Source organism: Salmo salar, chromosome ssa02 (genome assembly GCF_905237065.1).
Source record: "Salmo salar chromosome ssa02, Ssal_v3.1, whole genome shotgun sequence".
Lineage (NCBI taxonomy): Eukaryota > Metazoa > Chordata > Actinopteri > Salmoniformes > Salmonidae > Salmo > Salmo salar.
Window position 1 is genome coordinate 61882932 of NC_059443.1, and position 24984 is coordinate 61907915.

General features: G+C 44.0%; 2 protein-coding genes across 5 annotated transcripts in view; one reads left to right on the top strand and one right to left on the bottom strand.

Moving 5' to 3' along the window:
• The first annotated feature begins 651 nt into the window (after positions 1-651).
• On the top strand, positions 652-8919 carry LOC106588687 (topoisomerase I damage affected protein 7-like). 2 transcript variants are annotated; one of them, XM_045707229.1, is made up of 4 exons: positions 652-833; positions 1294-1682; positions 7142-8092; positions 8223-8919. In XM_045707229.1, exons 1-4 carry the CDS (start codon positions 764-766, stop codon positions 8289-8291), a joined length of 1479 nt encoding a protein of 492 aa, XP_045563185.1. In that variant the 5' UTR covers positions 652-763; the 3' UTR covers positions 8292-8919. The 2 variants fall into 2 exon arrangements, with proteins under 2 accessions (XP_045563185.1, XP_014033405.2); XM_014177930.2 differs by lacking the exons at positions 652-833; positions 1294-1682 and adding an exon at positions 6027-6429 and having other exon boundaries at positions 6891-8092.
• A 701-nt stretch (positions 8920-9620) lies between these two features.
• Positions 9621-24984, bottom strand: part of LOC106588822 (girdin) — a 28814-nt gene continuing 13450 nt past the window's right edge. For 2 of the 3 annotated variants that reach the window (XM_014178283.2, XM_045707267.1), the window contains 20 exons: positions 24747-24905; positions 24257-24403; positions 23784-23928; positions 23354-23538; positions 22669-23176; positions 22121-22394; positions 20176-20302; positions 19805-19935; positions 19412-19553; positions 19089-19262; positions 18616-18777; positions 17907-18184; positions 17419-17562; positions 16991-17177; positions 16124-16269; positions 15159-15251; positions 14752-14984; positions 12761-13006; positions 12380-12445; positions 9621-11933 (listed from right to left, as the gene is read on the bottom strand). In XM_014178283.2, the coding sequence (XP_014033758.2) occupies positions 10741-11933; positions 12380-12445; positions 12761-13006; positions 14752-14984; positions 15159-15251; positions 16124-16269; positions 16991-17177; positions 17419-17562; positions 17907-18184; positions 18616-18777; positions 19089-19262; positions 19412-19553; positions 19805-19935; positions 20176-20302; positions 22121-22394; positions 22669-23176; positions 23354-23538; positions 23784-23928; positions 24257-24403; positions 24747-24905 (4740 nt within the window). In that variant the 3' untranslated portion in view covers positions 9621-10740. The remainder of the gene's footprint in view (positions 11934-12379; positions 12446-12760; positions 13007-14751; positions 14985-15158; positions 15252-16123; positions 16270-16990; positions 17178-17418; positions 17563-17906; positions 18185-18615; positions 18778-19088; positions 19263-19411; positions 19554-19804; positions 19936-20175; positions 20303-22120; positions 22395-22668; positions 23177-23353; positions 23539-23783; positions 23929-24256; positions 24404-24746; positions 24906-24984) is intronic. The other variant, XM_045707256.1, reaches the window with a different exon arrangement.

Consider the following 24984-nt stretch of genomic DNA (forward strand, 5'->3'; position numbering starts at 1 on the left):
ACATGTGTGTGGAGCATCAGTCATATACCATTGCATTGGCAAATAAGTATTGATCCTCTGTCTAAAATACTATTATTTTCTGAGCTATTGTCAATTTTGTTTGATAAAAAACAGACAATAGGCCTCAAGAATATATCAAATTGTCCTTCTGTTTGTCTAACCAACATATAATGCCTATAGCCAGAGTCCTTTACTGTAATAGAAGACTGCCTGTACAGTTCTTTAAGTTCTCTATTCATAGCATCCTTTTCTGAGGGCTATATTTCACTCAAAAGTCGAATATGGTAAAAAAAAAATGTGAATGTGTGCAAGTTTGTGTGCAAGGCAGTGAACTGGAAAGATAGGGCAAAATGACTATAGGCGCGGGTACGCCTACACTGCCCAGGTGTGGAAAAGTGCAGGGCTGAGGGCACTCATTTCTGTGACAGTGCGCACGTCCCGCGCTTTTACGCACGGTCTCTTTGCAGTAATGCATAAACGTTGTTTTGGTGTTATGACACTAGCTTACTCGATATTTTACAACTAATAAAAAATAAGAAATTAAAGATGTTTACATTTGGTTTATGGCTAGAGCTTGTGGTAAAGCGAATTACAATTCCATTCCGGTTCTAAACAATGTGTAATGACGTATCCATCTCCATGCGACCGAGAGGGTCACAATGCCGACGCTTCACATGGAACTCCAGAACCCAAGAGATATGTTCAGAACTCTCAAAAAATCTTCAGTTCTTGATCGACAAACAACGAGAGAGACAGCATTATTATGGCGAGCTTTTCATTCATCTTCCCTGAAGACAGACATTGTTCCATTAAGGACAACGAAGTCAATTCAGGTAAGAACAATAACATACATTTCCGTCTTTAAATACAAAGATTAATTAAATGTGTGATTGTTAGTGGAAAGAAAATAAAAACGTAGAAGATATGGCTTTAGGCGTTTGTTGTTAGTTACCAAACAATGTAACCATGCAACATGATATTTTCCAGCTGACTCTGATGTTACTTAGGCCAATGAAAATACTATATGTCCCAAGTATCTCTCCTTACACCAAAAATGTGCACTTGTTCACTTCCCTTCACTGATTTGAAAGGAAATGACTGGTATAATAAATATGGTTAATATGGTACTAGCCAATGATTTTAGATTTGTTGAAAATATTGAATGAGTGCACACTTCAGGAGAAATAAGATGTTATTGGGATGCATGAAGAATATGAAGAATGCAATGAAGAATATCTCTTGCTTGTAATGCTGAAATCAGTTTTGTTAACCCTGTGTTGGTGTTTCTTTCAGGGTGGATGTCAATGGTGACCCAGCTCAACGCCCTTGGCGGTCCAGAGTCAGAGAGTCAGAAGTTCCGTCAGAGCTTTGCAGAGGAACTTGGTGACAAGTACCACTACGCGAATGCCATCGACAGCTCTCTGCTCTGGACTGTTGGGTACACCCCCTACATTCCCCCAGCTCTGAAAGGAAGAAGCTTCCCCTCTGTCGAGAGCTTCTTCCTGGATGAGTGGGAGCCACTGACACTCCTGCAGACTCCTCAGGTTCTGTCCACCAGTGTTTCCATCGAGGAAGACAACCTGATCCAATCTACTGCAGGCCTAGTGTCTCAGGATCTGTCCACCAGTGTTGCCATCGTGGAGAATGACCTGATCCAGTCTGCTGCAGGCCTAGTGTCTCAGGTTCTGTCCACCAGTGTTGCCATCGTGGAGAATGACCTGATCCAGTCTGCTGCAGGCCTAGTGTCTCTGGTTCTGTCCACCAGTGTTGCCATCGTGGAGAATGACCTGATCCAGTCTGCTGCAGGCCTAGTGTCTCAGGTTCTGTCCACCAGTGTTACCATCGTGGAGAATGACCTGATCCAGTCTGCTGCAGGCCTAGTGTCTCAGGTTCTGTCCACCAGTGTTTCCATCGTGGAGAATGACCGGATCCAGTCTGCTGCAGGCCTAGTGTCTCAGGTTCTGTCCACCAGTGTTTCCATCGTGGAGAATGACCAGATCCAGTCTGCTGCAGGCCTAGTGTCTCAGGAGCTGTCCAGCAGTGATGCTAGAGTGAAGGATCGTGATGATTCCACACTGAGAGACTCCAACCAACCTGAGGTCCATGTGGCTGATGTCTCAACCAAGACAAGTAGACTAGTCATCACTATTTCTATGTTTTCAACCGAGAGTTGCAATGCTTCGGTCCATGAAGTTGATGCTATTGCTACCAGCCTGGAGCACTCTGCTGAGAAAATGTCTACCTCTACCGCTGATGGCCACATTGTTTCATCCACTGCTGTTGCCAATCAGAAGAAAACAAGGGGTGGATTCGTCTCAGCTCTTCGGAGATTGTTTACAAGAAAGAACAGGAAGCCTGTCAGTAATACTTATATAGTCTTTTGTACTGTAATATGTTATCATTTATTAACTATTGTTATACTAATATCCAGTGTTAATGGTTGTCTTTAAAATATTTTTCTCTATTGTCTACTTGTCTGTTTTTCAGGCTAAAGTGGCTTCCAAGAAGGAGCACATTCACTTGGTTGACCGCCTCAATGCTGAAGTCACCCACTGAGGACACTGAAAGCATCCAGAATGATGCTTCTGTTTCTCCTCAGCGCCACCTACACCCCTGCCCCTCTCCCCCACACCAAACCCTACCAGGGTTGGGGTGAAATCCAGATCAATTCAGTCAATTCAGGAAGTAAACTGAAATTCCAATTCCAATTGTTTCTCATAGGAGGCAATGAGGTAAATTTGAATTGCTATTGGAATTTCAGTTTTACTGAATTGACTGAATTGAAAATGAATTGACCCCAACCCTGATCCCTAAGCCCCCACCCCATCCATTTCTATCTTCAGTAAATTTTGTCGAATTTTATTTGAATGTGTTTTGTATCTTCATTAAAACCACAATACATCTCTAATGAGGGTCACTCATGTTACACATCTAGATTTATCATCAAATATCGTAGAATTCAACAACAAATGCAGTGGTTTAGCAGTTCAACTTCAGTACTTGTCAATGAGTCATTGCACTGTGACCTTCAGAAACATGTAACATTGTGGAACAACTGAAAACTTTTGCTGACATTCTGTTACAATGTAACTACACTGAACAAAAATATTAACGCAACATGTAAAGTGTTGGTCCCATGTTTCATGAGCAGAAATAAAATCCCAGAAGTGTTCCATATGCACAAAAAGGTTATTTCTCTCAAATGTTGTGTTTACATCCCTATTAGTGAGCATTTCTCCTTTGCCAAGATAATCCATCCACCTGACAGGTGTGGCATATCAACAAGCTGATTAAACATTATGGTCATTACACAGGTGCATCTTGTACTGGGGAAAATAAGAGGCCACTTTAAAATGAGCCGTTTTGTCACACAACACATTGCCACAGATGTCGGATGTTTTGAGGGAGCGTGCAATTGGCATGCTGACTGTGGAAATGTTCACAAGAGCCATTGCTAGACAATTCAATGTTAATTTCTTTACCATAAGCTGTTTCCAATGTGGTTTTAGTGAATTTGGCAGACCACACCAGAGGCTGAGAAGTATTTCTGTCTGTAATAAAGCCCGTTTGTAGGGAAAAACGCATTCTGATTGGCTGGGCCTGGCTCCCCAGTGGGTGGGTCTGGCTGCCAGGTGGGTGGGCCTATTCCATCCAAGGCCCACCCATGCACCCCTGCCCAGTCATGTGGAATCCATGGATCCTAATGCATTTATTTCAATTGTCTGATTTCCCTATGTGAACTGCACCTATAGTAAAATCTTTCAAATTGTTGCATGTTGCGTTTATCTTTTTGTCTGCACATTTTCTTGAGAATTACATGCATTCTCACTCATAACCTCTAGAATAAGAAATCAAAACAGACTCAACGTAATATATTAAAGGAATGAAAAGGGCTTCATTCAACTGTGGCTCCTGAAGTCCCTGCACACATTTACATTTACAAGGTTTCATCTTCACTGAGGACAATCTCAGTATTTGATTTCTTGCCGAGACAATCAAGCAGAGACAATGAAAAGCAAATAAATAAACAAATAGAACAAACCAAACAAAAACACAGTCCCCACATGACACATGACACATGACACATGACATGACACACGACACAAGACATGACACATAGCCCAAGAACCATATTGGTGCGTTTTTCCTAATCAGATGATTACTGATTGTGTTTGTTATTATAAGTTCACTGTAATGTCCAGCGTGGTAATAAACTAACATGGTAATGTAATGTACATGTTGTCTACTAGTCTGTATGTAATATCAACACTCTGGACAGTGAGCTATGGTTTTTTGGTTGAAGGTTTATGTGTATAACTAGATCTACTGTATGGGACAACAAAAAGTACATATGAATAGGGAGTTTAAGCATTTGTAGAGTGACACGGCCTATAAACACAAATTAAAACACATATCAACACAGCCTTATAAATACTAATAAAAACATAGGCTGAATAATACTGAAAACTTTTGTCAATCAACAAAGGAAGATTGACAATGTGGTTTTTTGGAAACCACAACTTATTCCCTAAAAGTACATTCTATTTACATCTTCATTTGGACTAAATATAAAAATATGTACATTAGAGAAACAAGTGTTTCATTTAAACCTTAATTTACTAGGCAAGTCAGTTAAGAACAAATTGTTATTTTCAATGACGGCCTTGGAACAGTGGGTTAACTGCCTTGTTCAGGGGGAGAACGACAGATTTTTTTTTTACCTTGTCAGCTCGTGGATTTGATCTTGCAACCTTTCGGTTACTAGTCCAATGCTCTAACAACTAGGCTACAAGTCGCCCCAGTATAAGTATAATATGTGAATCTGTCTTCGTATGTTTTCAGTGCATCTTATCATTATATACAGTATATAATCTCAGCCCAAAAACAGAGATCTTTTAATACTGTATAACACAATGTTATAATGACTAGGACTGCATTGTGAAAAGTGCCTAAAACCAAAACATCACTACTTCAAAAGCACCTATAAGGAGAATAACAGCTATTGCATTAACACAATAGGAAATTATTCTGATGTTTGCTTCTCTTTTAGACAATGTTGGTACTACGTTGGTAATGGTTGGTACTACGTTAGTATTGACATTCACAACTCCCTGTTTCTATTGCAGAACTCAATACAAGACTGTATACATGCAACTACAAACTGCTTGTCATCAGCAATCAGCACTGAGTGATTTCCACAGTATCACTCTCACAGTCACTCTCACAGTGTCTGAGAAGACAGTCTAGGTTGAACGGGTGCCGCTGAAGAGGGATTCTTGGCAGGTGGATTTGGGCCGATCGGTGGCTACATCTGGGTTTCTGGGGGGTTTGTTTGGGGGTGGTGGTTGATTATCAGTCTGGTTCTTCTGGATTGTTCTGCTTGCTTATTGCGGGGAGCTCCTTTGAGACATGACTGAGTCATGGTATTGAAATTAAAACTTGAAAACTAAAATTTTGTGCAGGCTACCATACTGATGCTCTGTTACATCATCAGCAGTGAGCGGACAACTCGGGAAAAAGGATTGGCTCCATACTACAGCCTCTGTAATGTTCATATATATCACAGTACAATGTTACCTGAACAAATACTCTACTACACATGTGTGTGGAGCCTCAGTCATATACCATTGCATTGGCAAAAAGTTTTGATCCTCTGTCTAAAATACTATTATTTTCTGAGCTATTGTCAATTTTGTTTGATAAATAACAGACAATAGGCCTCAAGAATATATCAAATTGTCCTTCTGTTTGTCTAACCAACATATAATGCCTATAGCCAGAGTCCTTCACTGTAATAGAAGACTGCCTGTACAGTTCTTTAAGTTTTCTATTCATAGCATCCTTTTCTGAGGGCTATATTTCACTCAAAAGTCGAATATGGTTAAAAAAAAATTGAATGTGTGCAAGTTTGTGTGCAAGGCAGTGAACTGGAAAGATAGGGCAAAATGACTATAGGCGCGGGTACGCCTACACTGCCCAGGTGTGGAAAAGTGCAGGGCTGAGGGCACTCATTTCTGTGACAGTGCGCACGTCCCGCGCTTTTACGCACGGTCTCTTTGCAGTAATGCATAAACGTTGTTTTGGTGTTATGACACTTGCTTACTCGATATTTTACAACTAATAAAAAATAAGAAATTAAAGATGTTTACATTTGGTTTATGGCTAGAGCTTGTGATAAAGCGAATTAGAATTCCATTCCGATTCTAAACAATGTGTAATGACGTATTCCATCTCTATGCGACCGAGAGGGTCACAATACCGACGCTTCACATGGAACTCCAGAACCCAAGAGATATGTTCAGAACTCTCAAAAAATCTTCAGTTCTTGATCGACAAACAACGAGAGAGACAGCATTATTATGGCGAGCTTTTCATTCATCTTCCCTGAAGACAGACATTGTTCCGTTAAGGACAACGAAGTCAATTCAGGTAAGAACAATAACATACATTTCCGTCTTTAAATACAAAGATTAATTAAATGTGTGATTGTTAGTGGAAAGAAAATAAAAAACGTAGAAGATATGGCTTTAGGCGTTTGTTGTTAGTTACCAAACAATGTAACCATGCAAAATGAGATTTTCCAGCTGACTATGGTGTTACTTAGGCCAATGAAAATACTATATGTCCCAAGTATCTCTCCTTACACCAAAAATGTGCACTTGTTCACTTCCCTTCACTGATTTGAAAGGAAATGACTGGTATATTAAATATGGTTAATATGGTACTAGCCAATGATTTTAGATTTGTTGAAAGTATTGAATGAGTGCACACTTCAGGAGAAATAAGATGTTATTGGGATGCATGAAGAATATGAAGAATGCAATGAAGAATATCTCTTGCTTGTAATGCTGAAATCAGTTTTGTTAACCCTGTGTTGGTGTTTCTTTCAGGGTGGATGTCAATGGTGACCCAGCTCAACGCCCTTGGCGGTCCAGAGTCAGAGAGTCAGAAGTTCCGTCAGAGCTTTGCAGAGGAACTTGGTGACAAGTACCACTACTCGAATGCCATCGACAGCTCTCTGCTCTGGACTGTTGGGTACACCCCCTACATTCCCGCAGCTCTGAAAGGAAGAAGCTTCCCCTCTGTCGAGAGCTTCTTCCTGGATGAGTGGGAGCCACTGACACTCCTGCAGACTCCTCAGGTTCTGTCCACCAGTGTTTCCATCGAGGAAGACAACCTGATCCAGTCTGCTGCAGGCCTAGTGTCTCAGGTTCTGTCCACCAGTGTTGCTATCGTGGAGAATGACCTGATCCAGTCTGCTGCAGGCCTAGTGTCTCAGGTTCTCTCCACCAGTGTTGCTATCGTGGAGAATGACCTGATCCAGTCTGCTGCAGGCCTAGTGTCTCAGGTTCTGTCCACCAGTGTTGCTATCGTGGAGAGTGACCTGATCCAGTCTGCTGCAGGCCTAGTTTCTCAGGTTCTGTCCACCAGTGTTGCCATCGTGGAGAATGACCTGATCCAGTCTGCTGCAGGCCTAGTGTCTCAGGTTCTGTCCACCAGTGTTACCATCGTGGAGAATGACCGGATCCAGTCTGCTGCAGGCCTAGTGTCTCAGGTTCTGTCCACCAGTGTTTCCATTGTGGAGAATGACCGGATCCAGTCTGCTGCAGGCCTAGTGTCTCAGGTTCTGTCCACCAGTGTTTCCATCGTGGAGAATGACCTGATCCAGTCTGCTGCAGGCGTAGTGTCTCAGGTTCTGTCCACCAGTGTTGCCATCGTGGAGAGTGACCTGATCCAGTCTGCTGCAGGCCTAGTGTCTCAGGAGCTGTCCAGCAGTGATGCTAGAGTGAAGGATCGTGATGATTCCACACTGAGAGACTCCAACCAACCTGAGGTCCATGTGGCTGATGTCTCAACCAAGAGAAGTAGACTAGTCATCACTATTTCTATGTTTTCAACCGAGAGTTGCAATGCTTCGGTCCATGAAGTTGATGCTATTGCTACCAGCCTGGAGCACTCTGCTGAGAAAATGTCTACCTCTACCGCTGATGGCCACATTGTTTCATCCACTGCTGTTGCCAATCAGAAGAAAACAAGGGGTGGATTCGTCTCAGCTCTTCGGAGATTGTTTACGAGAAAGAACAGGAAGCCTGTCAGTAATACTTATATAGTTTTTTGTACTGTAATATGTTATCATTTATTAACTATTGTTATACTAATATCCAGTGTTAATGGTTGTCTTTAAAATATTTTTCTCTATTGTCTACTTGTCTGTTTTTCAGGCTAAAGTGGCTTCCAAGAAGGAGCACATTCACTTGGTTGACCGCCTCAATGCTGAAGTCACCCACTGAGGACACTCACTCATTGCTGAAAGCATCCAGAATGATGCTTCTGTTTCTCCTCAGCGCCACCTACACCCCTGCCCCTCTCCCCCACACCAAACCCTACCAGGGTTGGGGTGAAATCCAGATCAATTCAGTCAATTCAGGAAGTAAACTGAAATTCCAATTCCAATTGTTTCTCATAGGAGGCAATGAGGTAAATTTGAATTGCTATTGGAATTTCAGTTTATTTACTGAATTGACTGAATTGAAAATGAATTGACCCCAACCCTGATCCCTAAGCCCCCACCCCATCCATTTCTATCTTCAGTAAATTTTGTAGAATTTTATTTGAATGTGTTTTGTATCTTCATTAAAACCACAATACATCTCTAATGAGGGTCACTCATGTTACACATCTAGATTTATCCTCAAATATCGTAGAATTCAACAAATGCAGTGGTTTAGCAGTTCAACTTCAGTACTTGTCAATGAGTCATTGCACTGTGACCTTCAGAAACATGTAACATTGTGGAACAATTGAAAACTTTTGCTGACATTCTGTTACAATGTAACTACACTGAACGAAAATATTAACGCAACATGTAAAGTGTTGGTCCCATGTTTCATGAGCTGAAATAAAATCCCAGAAGTGTTCCATATGCACAAAAAGGTTATTTCTCTCAAATGTTGTGTTTACATCCCTATTATTGAGCATTTCTCCTTTGCCAAGATAATCCATCCACCTGACAGGTGTGGCATATCAAGAAGCTGATTAAACATTATGGTCATTACACAGGTGCATCTTGTACTGGGGAAGATAAGAGGCCACTTTAAAATGAGCCGTTTTGTCACACAACACATTGCCACAGATGTCGGAAGTTTTGAGGGAGCGTGCAATTGGCATGCTGACTGCGGAAATGTTCACCAGAGTCGTTGCTAGAGAATTCAATGTTCATTTCTTTACCATAAGCTGTTTCCAATGTGGTTTTAGCGAATTTGGCAGACCACACTAGGGGCTGAGAAGTATTTCTGTCTGTAATAAAGCCCGTTTGTAGGGAACAACTCATTCTGATTGGCTGGGCCTGGCTCCCCAGTGGGTGGGTCTGGCTGCCAGGTGGGTGGGCCTATGCCATCCAAGGCCCACCCATGGCTACACCCCTGCCCAGTCATGTGAAATCCATGGACCTAATGCATTTATTTCAATTGTCTGATTTCCCTATGTGAACTGCACCTAAAGTAAAATCTTTCAAATTGTTGCATGTTGTGTTTATATTTCTGTCTGCACATTTTCTTGAGAATTACATGCATTCTCACTCATAACCTCTAGAATAAGAAATCAAAACAGACTCAACGTAATATATTAAAGGAATGAAAAGGGCTTTATTCAACTGTGGCTCCTGAAGTCCCTGCACACATTTACATTTACAAGGTTTCATCTTCACTGAGGACAATCTCAGTATTTGATTTTTGCCGAAACAATCAAGCAGAGACAATGAAAAGCAAATAAATAAACAAATAGAACAAACCAAACAAAAACACAGTCCCCACATGACACATGACACATGACACATGACATGACACACGACACAAGACATGACACATAGCCCAAGAACCATATTGGTGCGTTTTTCCTAATCAGATGATTACTGATTGTGTTTGTTATTATAAGTTCACTGTAATGTCCAGCGTGGTAATAAACTAACATGGTAATGTAATGTACATGTTGTCTACTAGTCTGTATGTACTATCAACACTCTGGACAGTGAGCTATGGTTTTGTGGTTGAAGGTTTATGTGTATAACTAGATCTACTGTATGGGACAACAAAAAGTACATATGAATAGGGAGTTTAAGCATTTGTATAGTGACACGGCCTATAAACACAAATGAAAACACATATCAACACAGCCTTATAAATACTAATAAAAACATAGGCTGAATAATACTGAAAACTTTTGTCAATCAACAAAGGAAGATTATCGATGTGCTTTTCTGAAAACAACAACTTATTCCCTAAAAGTACATTTTATTTACATCTTCATTTGGACTAAATATAAAAATATGTACATTAGAGAAACAAGTATAGTATGTGAATGTGTCTTCGTATGTTTCCAGTTTGTGTTATCATTATATACACTCTATAATCTCAGCCCAAAAACAGAGATCTTTTAATACTGTATAACACAATGTTATAATGACTAGGACTGCATTGTGAAAAGTGCCTAAAACCAAAACATCACTACCGTACTTCAAAAGCACCTATAGGGAGAATAACAGTTATTGCATTAACACAATAGGAAATAATTATGATGTTTGCTTCTCTTTTAAACAATGTTGGTACTACGTAGGTAATGGTTGGTACTACATTCGTAATGGTTAGTACTACGTTGGTACTGACATTCACAACTACCTGTTTCTATTGCAGAACTCAATACAGGACCGTGTACATGCAACTACAAACTGCTTGTCATCAGCAATCAGCACTGAGTGATTTCCACAGTATCACTCTCACAGTCTTCAAGTCCTCCATTTTGGCTCTGTACATTGTCCATGTGTCCCAGTGCCGTGCCGTTAGTGGACTCCTGACTCAGGGGCGGGCAACTGACGTTACGCTCCAGTTCTGGGTTCAGACAGAGGAAAGTCTGGTTCTTATCGTTATTATTGCTGTTGTTACTAGTAGTGGTGGTGACTACCGACTCGCTAAAGATAGTGTCTGAGAAGACAGAGTCTAGGTTGAACTGGGTCCCGCTGAAGAGGGATTCCTGGCAGGTGGATTTGGGCCGATTGGTGGCTATCGCTGGGTCTCTGGGGGGTTTGCTTGGGGGTGGTGGTTGATTATCAGAGTCTGGTTCTTCTGGATTGTTCTGCTTGTTCTGATTCTGATTACCCGTGTCCATCTCCTGATTTGGGCTCCCATCAGATTCCATGATAGGTAAGGGATCTACTTTCGCCATCACCCTAGTGTCACTGTTGACACTGGATCGTCGAGAGGAACCCTCGGCTGTTGAGATGACGCTACTGGCCCGGGGTAGAGCGGTAGGAGACCATGGTCCTCTTAGACGCACCTCCTTCCCCAATGGGGTGGAGAAGCAGTTAAGACACCCAGACACCGAGGAAGATTTACCCTGGACGTAGAGCACCGTGATCGGGGACATGGCTGAGGCTCGGGTGGTGGTGGTCTCTGGAGCTTTGTTCAGACCTAATCCAGATCGAGATAGTACGGCAACCTGCCCCTGAGCTGTTTTGGGGACATTCCCATTGGAAGGGCGCTGGGGGGCTCTGCTGCCGCTGGCGCACCTCCTGAGGACACTCCTGGGCCAGGGGTCCTGGGTGCTACCCACCTCCCTCCCCCTACAGGGAACTGAACCCTGGGTGTTTGCTATGGCAATAGGTGAAGAGTCCTTCACTCCTACCATCTCTCTGTGTTTGTTGCTGCTGGTGTGTGTTGAGGAAGTGGATCGCTGCTGTGCGTGTGTGGTTGGCGAGGGGTTCTGCCATGTGTGTCGGGGGGTGGAGGTATCGCTAGGCGGGAGGCAGGAGGAAGAGGAGCGGCGTGATGAAGGAGGCGGCTGGACCGGGCTACTGCCGTTGGACCAGGGTTCGTTGTCTTGGCTGAGGCTGAACTCTCCGCTGCTCTGGCTCTGGGCACGGCTCGGCACGCCATTCAGACCTGGGGGAACCGCGGATGGAGAGAACGTCTCTTTAGGTTACTCCAACAGCAGGCTACACTCTTGATTACAACTGTCCGGAAAATGTATGCATTTTCACAATGTATTATAAACACCTTTTATGTAAAATAAACATAGCATAGGCAACAATATAAGCTAGTAAATGCACGTTATATCATTATTTCTGCCTATAGAGGGCAGTATTATCAAGCTGTTCAGACTAATGCCTACTTTGAGCAAAATAAGAGATTCACTTGAAAAAAGGCCATGTTAACAGTTATATTGATTTATTCATCATTTTAACTCCTTATAAATCCGTATACATGGTCTGCATCCCAAATGGCACCCTATTCTCTACATAGGGCTCTGGTCAAAAGTAGTGCACTGTGTACTGAATAGGGTGCCATTTGGGAACCCTCAAATAATGAGTTAGCGGGATGTTGTTTACCATGGTTTTGTAGTTCATCACCGTCGTCAAAGTCAGTCGCCACAGCACTGTCATTATAATCCTTGTCTGTGCAACACAAAATGGCAGGGGACAGAAAATGAGACAACACTGTTTGGGTATCCAGGAGCGAGACAGTGTTGCGTTTAAACTGGTCAGGTTAAAAGCAAGAGAAGCATATGGTAAGTGGTAGTGTTCATTCAAACAAACTGAATTGCAGATGTATGAAGCAACACATCCCTATAGAGACGTTGTAGCTCAAACCCCTTAGCAAATGTACCCTTGTAGCATGATTCTTAAAACTACAGCAAAAGGTGTTCATAGCAGATAGCTGATGAAGATGTCAAATAGAAGGACGTAATATGGATGGTGGAATGACTCTACCTGTCAAACATAGCTCATTGCTATCAGTGGCAGCGGCAGCAGCAGTGGTGGTGGGATAAAACAAAGGAGTGGTGGTGGGCTGGTGTTGATGGTTGATGATGGACAAGATGGAGTCACTCATGGATGAGGTCATAGACTCCTTCCTGGATCTGTCATTCTTGACCTCTGACCCCTCTAGCTGCTCAGGGTCCTCAGACAGGGTTGAGGGGTACACCAAGTCATTCAGTTTGTCCAGGTCATTCAGGGCTGGGGGTGGAGGTGGAGAGAGGTGACTTGAGTTGCCTCTGGTAATGGGGAAGTCCTATATTTTCTTTCCCTACCTGTCTTTCATTCAAAGGAGAGAAGATTCTACACACTTCACTTGAAAAGTATGACGTTTATCAATAACTACGGTTTTAGCCTCACAACCTCCGTCAGAGTCTTCCTGCCTTCCAGCAATGTGGTCCCGAGAAACTAAAACATTATGCAGTACCAGTGTTCTGCAATGCAGTATTTCCTGACCTCTTGTGTAACTCTACAGAACTGCATGGAGAACAGAAGAGTGAGAATATCCATGGTGGCGGATGCTTATGCTAACAGTGAGAAAGTGTGGGTATGGGTATGAAAATTGCAATATATAGCAATATTATGGCTGAACTCAATAATAGGAACGGTGCCAAACTGCACACTTCGCAGAACTCTACACGGAATTCCAAGAGTATTGTCTAGGAGGATTTCTGCTGCATTCATTTAGACAATGGTAGACTAAAGAATAAGGTAAAACATAGTTCACTAGCCTGGGTCCCAGATCTGTTTGTGCTGTCTTGCCAACTTCGTATGGAATTGTCAATCCTAAGAAGTTGGCAAGACAGCACAAACAGATCTGGGACCCAGGCTAATAGTTTGCTAATGATGAGAAAATAGGCAGGTTGCAGCCAAGATGAGGTAGTCACGAGACATCGACCCATCATGTTTCTTACACATGGAACGACGAAAGAGGGACTTGACTTTGTCCTTATCCTTCAGTCTGTTCCTCATAAGGGGAAAGATTTTCAGAGTGGACACTTTACAGTGTGGGACAACAAGGGACAGGGGAGGGAGAAACAGGGGAGGATGAAGGGAGGGGAACGGAGAGAACACGTTAACACACACAAAACAGACACGGGGAAAGACAGAAATAGACAAAACACGAGTTTGGCCTTATTGAGGGAAGGATCCACATAAAGAAACATGCAGACATATCCATAGTGCAACACTAAGTAACAACTGTTTCTGCATGCACTGTCTGTCATAGAAACCCACGTACACAACACAGCCCTCAAACTACACTCTGGACCTCCAAGCCAGTTCCACTGCATTTTTTCATTGTTCCCCTCTAATCGGGGACTGATTTAGACCTGGGACACCAGGTGTGTGCAATGAATTATTATGTAGAACAGAAAACCCGCAGGCTCCGGACCTCGTAGGGTAAGAGGCGAGTTATCCTGCTATACAGGGTAGATAAAGACAGAGCAGCCCTACATCTTACCACTTTAGAAGTCAAGTGTGTTTGATGATTTCTTACCCAGGAGACTCCTATACAATGGCACAGCAACAGATGAGCTTCCAACAGATCATTTTTATTCCTTCTCTTAGATCTCTGTGTAAAGAGCCTGGGAGGCGGGTCTATCTTGATACAAATAGGAGGAGTCTATCTTGTAGGGCCGTCAAATAAAGATGTAGCAATTGAGTGACTTCTGTCTCCCTGTCCAATCGGTGGTGGCTGGGGGAGGTTCCCTGCAGTAACTGGCTCCGCCCATATTTTTCTGTTCTATCCCTGATGGCCGTGGCTGCGGGGTCGGCCGTGGCGAGGGAACGGGCCTAGGTGTCGCTCTCTCTTCTTGGCCTATAGCTCGTAGCAGGGCGGGTGGGCATGTGGTGACGGCGGAGCGTGATTGGACAGCCCGTTCCTGCCTGGCCTATCAGGGCTCTCAGACGGGACCAATGGGAGGGGATAAGGAGGTCATACTCACTGCTGCTCCTCCGGGGGGAGGTGGTGGACCCACCCGAGCCGTCCGAACCAACGAAGGAGCCGTTGTCCTGGCAACAGGAAGCAGAGGGGGAGGTGGGCGGGAGGGCCTCGAAGGACCCGGAGCGTGTGGGGGTGAGGGAGCGATGGTGGTCAGAGGAGGAGGCGGGGCCACAACGCTCGCGGCTCCTCGGCTTCATCAGCTTCCTCATCTTCAGGGCGATCCAGTTCCCACGCCTCGGGAAATATAATAGATATGTTAAAATCGATATAGAATAGGATAAACTTTATTGTCCCTGATGGAAAAATGGTCTTAAAAATAAACAGGTAAAACTAACTAATACTGTATCCAAACTAATGAATCTTGTCACTGTCAAAGTGAATTGATTTCCTCTCCAAACGGCACTGTACCTCCGTGGGGGTGAGGGGTCATAGAACTTGTACTGATCCATGATCTTCTCCTCCAACTTCTCCTTCTGTCTCCTCAGCTCATTCAGCTTGTCTCTGAGAGAGAGAGGAGAGAAAGAGAAAAACACCGTGTTTCACACAGAGAGGTAACATCAACAGAAGAGGTGTCGCTGCTGCAAAGATGGATGGTGTGTTTACATCTTAGAATAAACTCTGACTGAACTGTCTCAACCGTCACACTGTCGCACCCAGCACCTTTAAACACCATCAAACCCCAAGGTCGTATTTATTAAGGCACCAAATGGAAGAAAATGGACTGAAACAGTGAGGAACTACATGTACTCGTCCAATAAGAAACTCTCATTTCCGTTTTCCGTTGCAAAGCGTTTTCCGTTGCATGCTGCAATGAATACGACCCAGGTGAAAAGAACGTGAATGTTATATTTCCATACTTTCATACATATTACACAGTAATATGCCCCGCTTAGTATGCCCCATATGTCCAGAAGATAGGTCAGGCAACTTTTTTTCTAAACTGGCACTACAGATGGCAGACTACATCAATAATCCATGCTCTGTCAAACTCAGATTCCCAGTGTTTTTGGTGCTCTAAATATGATGGGATGCACTGTGTTTTTGGTGCAACGGTGCCCTATAGCTAAATCAATGCCTTTTGTTTTCTGCTGCTCTGGAATGCTTTGTGTCCTATGTGAAGCTTATTGTTTTCGCATAATGTGAATACATTCCATAGGTCTATCATTATGAGAAGAATTATACTGTGGCTGTAGCTGCTATTGTACAAACAATGCTCTTATATACTGTAGATATACTGTACAGTGTCTGCTACTGGTGGAAAATCCATTTTATTTGGTTCAATTAACCTCAATTCAGTCCATTAACTGCAAGTTGGATAGCAAGGGGTTAAAGCTCTACGACTTGGCATTCAGCCAGATAGATGGGTCCCTTACATGTGCTGTCTCTGTTCTACGTGGAACAGGTCCTTGCTCTCCATGGTCTGTTCTAGCAGGGTGCGGTTCTGCAGCATCAGGGTCTGGATCTGGTCCAGCAGGTGACGGTTCTCCTCCTCCAGGTTCCCCTTCAACTGACTCAGCAGCTAGACACAATCGCACATACTATATGTTAATGACTTCTTTAATGATATAATTACTACAACTCATCAATCTGGCACCAAACTGCTTTGAGAGCAAATGCGAATGCGTATATCCTCACATAAACTCTTTGTACAGTGCTTTGGGAATACAAAATCCAATTACTTTGCCAGCAATGCTGTAACGACCCTGGGTTAATAAGGGTGGAGAATCGACTTTGCCACACGAGCATGCTTCTGTGGCACAGTTGATGGCGGGCTGGGCTTCGGGTCAGAAGGTGGAGGGTTCGAGCCGCACTCCCTGACTGTTTCATTACAATACGATCAACAACACCTTCATTACAACTGTACAGAATATTGGCATTTTGATCAAGTTTTGATGCTTTTAGGTAAATATATTTTTTAATTATAACAAAAATGAACCTGGATGGTGAAAGTATTATTAGAAACTGGGTGGTTCGAGCCCTGATTTTTGATTCGCTAACAACCGTGGTATACCACGGGTATGACAAAACTTTAATTTTTACCGGTCTAATTACATTTGTAACCAGTTTATAATAGCAATAAGGCACCTCGGGGGTTTGTGGTATATGGCCAATATACCACGGCTAAGGGCTGTATCCAGGCACTCCGCCTTGCGTCGTGCTTAAGAACAGCCCTTAACCATGGTATATTGGTCATTTACCACACCCCCTCGAGCCTTATTGCTTAAATATATCCTTCATACCTCACACTGGTTGGTGAGCTTGGTGTTGGTGATGTCTAGCTGTTGGTACTGCTCTCTGAGCTTGTTGAAGTCGGACTCTAGCTTGGTCTGCTCCAGCTTGGTGCTGTTCAGCAGGGTCTTCATGTTCTTATGGTCCGCCTGGAGCTCCTCCTGATCCTTCAACAGCTGACGGTACGTCTGGTTCAGCCTGGGGGCACATAGAAATATACACAGAAGAGACACTCTGACAAAGTAAAGCGAAAACATATTGATAAGAACAACAGTTATACAAGCAAAGTTCTCTGAATTCTATGTAAAAGCTATCAGCCTGTAACTATCTTTATTGTGAGTTTATGTGTGTAGTCAGCTATGCTGTGTGTAGAGGGAGTCTTTGTCATCTTTAGGAGATGCTGTGTGTGTGTGTATGTTATGCTATGTGCACCCCTCACCAGTCCTTCTCATCCCGGAGCTGTCGACACTCTGAGGCGGTGGTCCTGTGCTGCTCCTTCTCCACAGACATCTTGTCCTGCTCCTCTCTCAGAGCCTTCTCCAGACCCTCTAGTTTGGCCTTCTGCTGCAGCAGGGTTTTGTACCTACAGCAACACACCATCGTGGTTATTTAGAGAGCGTTCCCCTCGGTTTCTGTTTTTGTCTTTGTTGCATGGATGGGAATAGAGTGTCACAGCCATTGATGAGTGTCTTTGATAAAATATGAATGGGTAGAACCTATATACCGTAGTTCTAAAATCCACATGATTTTTCAAGATCCATTTGACTTGGTGGCACAACAGATATCCTCATTGTTGCACGAGAACATAACATACTTTTATGTTGAGAGGTGGAATTTAAGCAACCAGTAATCAAGCATTCAAATTGTATACCATGAACCATGAACCATGACTTAGAATCAGAATGGTGTCTGGTCCCCCTCCTCTACCTGTCCTCCAGCGTTCTATGCTCCAGCTCCAGGGTGCGGTGGACGTTCTTCAGACTGCCGTGTTTTCTCATCAGGGCCTCGTAGTCCATGGCTTGTCTCTCGTGCAACGCCGCCAGCCTCTCGTGGTCCCTCAGGAGCTGGTCGTGCACGCCGCGCAGCTCCTCGCGCTCACGCATGGCCACCTCCTTATCACCCTCAGTGCTGGATTGTTGGCATTGGAGCTGAGCGTTCTGGGCCAGGAGTGATGCACTCTGGGAGTTCAGAGTGGACTTCTCCACCTGTGGATGGATAGGCGTGGAGATGATTATTATGCGTGAAAAGGTTGTAATTCAAAGGTATGAGTTTATACTGTATAAGATGAAATACTACTCATACCATGTATGAAAGGACTCTATAGGAAGTGGTTCACATTTAACAAATCAACTAAAGTTGCATTCAAATTGCTTCATGTAACACCGGCCTTACAGTATCAGGTTCTACTAGAATGGCATTATATGAGGCAACTTGAGTCCTAGGTATAAAAACAAGATGAATCCAATGCAGAATGGATATCGGCACAGAGATTTCACTTCAAAATAAAAGTACTCACTTCCAAATAAAAGTTCATATTTTGGAAGCATTAAATCAGTGTGTGGGTATTTCTGTATTTTGAGTATCTTATCAGTATACTAGGAGTATATTAGTATATCAGGAATGTTGCTCCTCTAACCTGCAGGTTAGCGTTGTGTGTCTGGAGAGCCGTGTTGTTCTCCTGCAGGGAGGCGGTCTGTCTCTGCAGGGCCAGGATCTGAGCCTGCAGGCCGTCTGACTGGGTCTCCAGCTGTCTGAGCTGGGCCTGCAGTGCCTGACGCTCTGCCTGCAGTGTGGCATTCTGCAGTAGGGGAGGAAAAGAGGGACAAGTCAATAATACATAGAAAAAATGTGAAGCTGGTGTTGATCCATAGTAATAGTCTGGTTGAGATGGATAACATTTGTATTAACGTGGCAATGTAATGTAATGAAATAATGAAGAGTCTGCTAAATGACTAAAATGTAAAGTAGGTTTGATTTCTATCATCCCATAGTCATTATTGGGAGGACTTTAAACAAAGTCAGGTGCATTTCAGAAAATATAAAAATGTAAATAAGAGCATCAAATTTAGTGCTTAGTCACAACATGATGACACAAAGTTCTCCACTCACGTTCCTCTCCACCTCGATGAGGCGGTCCTTGACCCTCAGCAGCTCCCTGGTGGCCTCCTGGCTCTCCCGCTGCCATCCGCTTACCGCCCTGTCACTCTCCCTCTGAGGGGTGGGGCTACGGGCCGCATGCTCCTCCTCCTCCCTCTGCAGCAGGGCTTCATAGTTCAGACGCACCTGTAGGGGTCAAGATCAAAGGTCAGATATTGCTACTGAGCGGGGACATTTTTCAACATGCTTTGACAAAGAATTCCAATGTAAAAGTGAATGAATGTAGACAAGCTATAGTTTCCCTTTGAAACCGAGGAACTTTAGGCCAGACTCACAGTCTTGAGCTCTTGACGTAGCTGCTGGTTGAGGGTGGAAGACTCCTGCAGACGAGCCTCAACGGCAGCCATCTTGTCTTCTTTGATCTGCAGGGACCTCTTCAGAGACGACTCCAGCTCAGACTCCAACATCTTGAACCTACTGGAGAGAGGGAAATAAAATAAAGGGGGATTTAGAACAATACGTGGGGGAGGGAAAAGTAGACATAGTTTTCGGTATTTTGTCACTGATTGTAATTGATGTTATTGAAAAATAACTCACCAATCTATTGTTATGTGTATAACACAGCCATTCACAAACTTAATTGAAGATTTGTGTAACTATCACCTAACCTGGTTTATGGGGGGTAGACTAAATCAGTTGCATGAACCTCACTGTGTCCGGTGTTTTACCTGTTGTCTGGAGTTTCCTCGTCACTCCGTGGTGACGTGTCCTGGTTGAGGACTCTCATCTCCAGCTCGTGGGCCAGCCTCTCCAGCTCATTCTCCCTCTGCTGGGTCTTCAGCTTGTCACTCACCAACTCCTACAGAGGAAAGACGGTCAGTTCAGTGACTCCTCTTGCAGCCATGTAAAGCTCTTGTGACCAATTACCTATTTATCAGAGAGCTGTTAAATCAAAAACAATTGTGATCTAAATCTCCACGACTTCAAGCTCGCTTAACTTTATCTTTCCATGAGGAAACTTACGAATCTGTCATGTCAGGCACACTGAAATACATGAATATCACACATAAGAAGCTAATGCTGATCTGAGTAGCTTCACCTCTCTCAGGGTGACCAGGGTCCTCTGGTTGATCGCTCCCTGCTTGGCCAGCTCTCTGTTATCCCTCTCCAGCCCCTTGACCCGCTCCTCCACCTCCTTCAGTCTCTCCACCTCCTTTCCCATCCCCCTGTTAAAATTGAATAGAAATATAAACCATTTAGCAGATGCTTTTATCCAAAGCTGTGAGGACATGCATTTTTGTATATTGTATTGTATATGAGTAGATACATTTGTATATGTGCATACCTTTTTATACAGTTGAAGTCGGAAGTTTACATACACTTAGGTTGGAGTCATTAAAACTCGTTTTTCAACCACTCCACAAATTTCTTGTTAACAAACTATAGTTTTGGCAAGTCAGTTAGGACATCTACTTTGTGATGACACAAGCAATTTTTCAAAAAAATGTTACAGACAGATTATTTCACTTACAATTCACTGTATCACAATTCCAGTGGGTCAGAAGTTTACATACACTAAGTTGACTGTGCCTTTAAACAGCTTGGAAAATTCCAGAAAATTATGTCATGGCTTTAGAAGCTTCTGATAGGCTAATTGACATCATTTGATTCAATTGGAGGTGTACCTGTGGATGTATTTCAAGGCCTACCGTCAAACTCAGTGCCTCTTTGCTTGACATCATGGGAAAATCAAAAGAAATCAGCCAAGACCTCAGAAAATAAATTGTAGACCTCCACAAGTCTGGTTCATCCTTGGGAGCAATTTCCAAACGCCTGAAGGTACCATGTTCATCTGTACAAACAATAGTACACAAGTATAAACACCATGGGGTCACACAGCCGTCATACCGCTCAGGAAGGAGACGCATTCTGTCTCCTAAAGATGAACGTACTTTGGTGCGAAAAGTGCAAATCAATCCCAGAACAACAGCAAAGGACCTTGTGAAGATGCTGGAGGAAACTGGTACAAAAGTATCTATTTCCACAGTAAAACGAGTCCTATATCGACGTAACCTGAAAGGCCGCTCTGCAAGGAAGAAGCTACTGCTCCAAAACAACCATAAAAAAAGCCAGACTACGGTTTGCAACTGCACATGGGGACAAAGATCGTACTTTTTGGAGTATTGTCCTCTGGTCTGATGAAACAAAAATAGAACTGTTTGGCCATAATGACCATCGTTATGTTTGGAGGAAAAGGGGGATGCTTGCAAGCCGAAGAACACCATCCCAACCATGAAGTACGGGGGTGTCAGCATCATGTTGTGGGGGTGCTTTGTTGCAGGAGGGACTGGTGCACTTCACAAAATAGATGGCATCATGAGGTAGGAACATTATGGGGCTATATTGAAGCAACATCTCAAGACATCAGTCAGGAAGTTATAGCTTGGTCGCAAATGGGTCTTCCAAATGAACAATGACCCCAAGCATACTTCCAAAGTTGTGGCAAAATGGCTTAAGTACAACAAAGTCAAGGTATTGGAGTGGCCATCACAAAGCCCTGACCTCAATCCTATAGAAAAGTTGTGGGCAGAACTGAAAAAGTGTATGCGAGCAAGGAGGCCTACAAACCTGACTCAGTTACACCAGCTCTGTCAGGAAGAATGGGCCAAAATTCACTCAACTTATTGTGGGAAGCTTGTGGAAGGCTACCCAAAACGTTTGACCCAAGTTAAACAATTTAAAGGCAATGCTACCAAATACTAATTGAGTGTATGCAAACTTCTGACCCACTGGGAATGAGATGAAAGAAATAAAGCTTAAATAAATCTTTCTCTTAACTATTATTTTGACATTTAACATTCTTAAAATAAAGTGGTGATCCTAACTGACCTAAGACGGAATTTTTCTTGGATTAAATGTCAGGAATTGTGACAAACTGAGTTTAAATGTATTTGGCTAAGGCGTATGTAAACTTCCCACTTCAAACCCACAACCCTGACGTTGCTAGCACCACGATCATACCATGGTGACCATTAGCATCATACCTGTTCTCTCTCTCCAGACTAGCCACCCTCAGGTTGCTCCCGTCCAGGGTAGAGTCCTGGATCTCTGCCTGTTGCCTCAGCCTGCGGTTCTCCTTCTCCAGCCTTCTCTTGTCTCTCTCCAGGCCTGAAGCCTCCTGCTCCAGGGTCTGCTTCTCCTGCTCCAGCTGCTCCATGCGCCGCGAGGAGATCCTCAGCTCCTCCAGCCCAGCCTGCAGGATCTGGTTCTCAGCCTCCAGCTCGTGGACCTCAGCATCCAGCCGCTGGAGCTTCCGGCCTGGAGGTGAATGGATGCATGAATGGATAGGTGGATGGGTGGGGCGTGGGTGGATAAAAAATAAATAATAATAATTATGAATGAATATAGGTTACTTCATTAATCACCAATCATTAGGTTAGCAGGCATACAGAGCACAAAAATCAACAAGCATATGGATATCTAAACAAGTAAAGCGCATCACATTGCCCACTCATTGGCCCTGCATCTAACGCAACAGAGCCAAACGCTACAAAGAGACAGCAGTGCCACAACATTCTCACAGAAGACCAACCTGTGTTGTCCAGGGCAGCCTGAAGCCGCTGGTTCTCTGTGTCCAGGGCTCTACACTTAGCTTCCAGGCGCTCTGTGTGCTTAGTGGATGAAGAGGAAGCCCTCGTCTGCAGCCCCGTGCTACTGTTCTCCCGACGTGGACTCTTGTTCTTAGAGCAGGGTGAGGTATCACGCGTCAGAGACACTGAAGCGCCTGGTTGAAGGAGATTGCGGGTGTTGCCTTTAGCTACTGCTTCCAGGTCAGCCATGGGGTCACTCAGATCGCAAGACTCTCCGTCTTCGAGTTGGCCTTTCTCTTGCTTCTGAAGGTCCATCTTCTCCTTGAGGGTCTCGCTCTCTCTCTCCAGTCGGTCAATCTGTCCCTCGAGGTCAACCGACACGCCGTTGCACTTTGGGTCCCTGTGATGTGATGTGTCTATGTCAATGTCACAATCCTCTTTGATGACCAATTCAGACTGCTCCCAGGAGGTGTTGTCTAAACTGCCAAGGTACTCTCTAACCACCTCAGCCTAATAAACAAGGAAACACAACCAACATTTTCACATGGAAATAGCACCGCTCACCGCTATAGTTCAATAGAGTCGCCGGGAATCCGAATGTGTGGGTTGATGGTTGTACGTGCGCTCCCTGAGCAGCTGTGTGTGGCTATTGTGTTCATGTTTGTGTCGTGGTCCCTGGCTAGTTACCGTGTTTGTGGGTAGCTGGCCGTCCCTCCGCGTGTGCTCATGGTTATGGTTGTGCTGCGGTCCCAGGCTGAGGTCAGCAGCTCTCAGTTCCTCTATGGTCCTGAGCAGGCTTTGGTTCTCTCTCTCCAGCCTCAGCAGACGACTCCTGGTCCCATCAACCACCTCTTCACCCAGAGACTTCTGACCTGAACACAACCATCAGACCGAAAGGATGACAGGAATATGAGCTAGCTGTTACATAACCTCCACTATGAACAGACAAGTGAGATAATGACTGACTGAATTATCTTATTGAAGTTATCTTTTTTTTGTGCCATATAGAATAGTCCATAACGTTAGAATGATATTTCACATGTCACTTCTCTTCCCATAAGTACCACTGCTCCCACAGGGCAGATGAAGTGGGTAGAAAAAGACTTGTCAGCCATACCCTGTGAGTTGTCGGGGCTCCTGGAGAGCTGCTCCAGCTCCCATCCCAGGTGCTGTGACTCCTCCATGCTCCTCCTCTGGGCCAGGTCCAGGGCCAGGTTCTCCTCCTGCAGCTCCTCCATGCGCCTCCTGTCCACCTCCTTCTCCTGGGAAGGGCCCGAGAGAGAGGACGAGGGTGAGATGACGTTGTTATTCTAAAGATATTCAACTTCCTATTTCTCTATCTGATCTTCGTTGAAAGTATGACCTTTTGACCATGGCACACACATGTCCACAACATAGTCTAGCATGCATGATCCTCTTTGTCCATCAACCTGTTCCATCGCATGTATCTTCCAATACACATCCTCCCCTGCACTAAGACCAGTCCCTTTCCTATCCTTCCCTTAACCTTTAACCTGTTTCCCCTCAATGTTCATATTGACCACCGTTTACGTAGATGTAATCCACTGCATAATACTCCATGTTGTTTACCTGTTCCATGACGTGGACCCTGGCGTTGAGCAGCAGACTGTGTTTCTCTAGCTGGTGTAGTTTATCAGAGCGGGCCCTCCACCCCTCCAGCTGCTGCTGCAGTACAGCCTTAGTCTCCAGCAACACGGAGTTATCCTCCTTCAGCTCCTACAAGATAAGACACAAATCAACGCTGTTACAAACAAAGAAACTCCTGTCAGGTACATGATAACAACAGATCTATGTCAATTGTTAAATGATGAAATACATGAAGTATTGTTTGAGATCTAGCTAAGTTTTTGCAAAGTGCGATAACAGTAATTTGTAAAAACCTTCACAATTGATTTGAAATATTACTAGCTGCGGTGCTTTGCATTCTGAAACGTTCTGATATAAATTTAACAGTGGACAAAATTTACATTTTAAGGTAAAAAAACATTTTGTTTTCAATGTGGCTGTTTATCATGCTATATTCGGAGTATTGAATGTGTTTCTCCGAACGGTACCGTACCTCCACTTTGGCCTTGTAGAACTCCAGGTTGTGTAGTTTCTCGCGGTATCGTCCCACCTCGCTCTCCAGCTTGTCAGCCCTGATGGCCCTCTCTCTCAGGGCATCCAGCTCGTCACGGTACGTACGGGCTGACCGGGCCTCCGCTAGCAACACAGAGTTCTGATACGGACACCGACACGGGAAAGGGTTTTAGCATACATGGGACACCGTCGTGAGGTAAATATACGGCAAAAGTTCT

What these genes read in the sequence shown, in the direction of transcription:
- LOC106588687 (XM_045707229.1), top strand. Translation starts at nt 764, where the DNA reads ATGGCGAGCTTTTCATTCATCTTCCCTGAAGACAGACATTGTTCCATT. An exon ending in GGACAACGAAGTCAATTCAG is followed by an intron (nt 834 to 1,293) that starts GTAAGAACAATA and finishes TGTTTCTTTCAG; the next exon opens with GGTGGATGTCAATGGTGACC. An exon ending in CGAGAAAGAACAGGAAGCCT is followed by an intron (nt 8,093 to 8,222) that starts GTCAGTAATACT and finishes TCTGTTTTTCAG; the next exon opens with GCTAAAGTGGCTTCCAAGAA.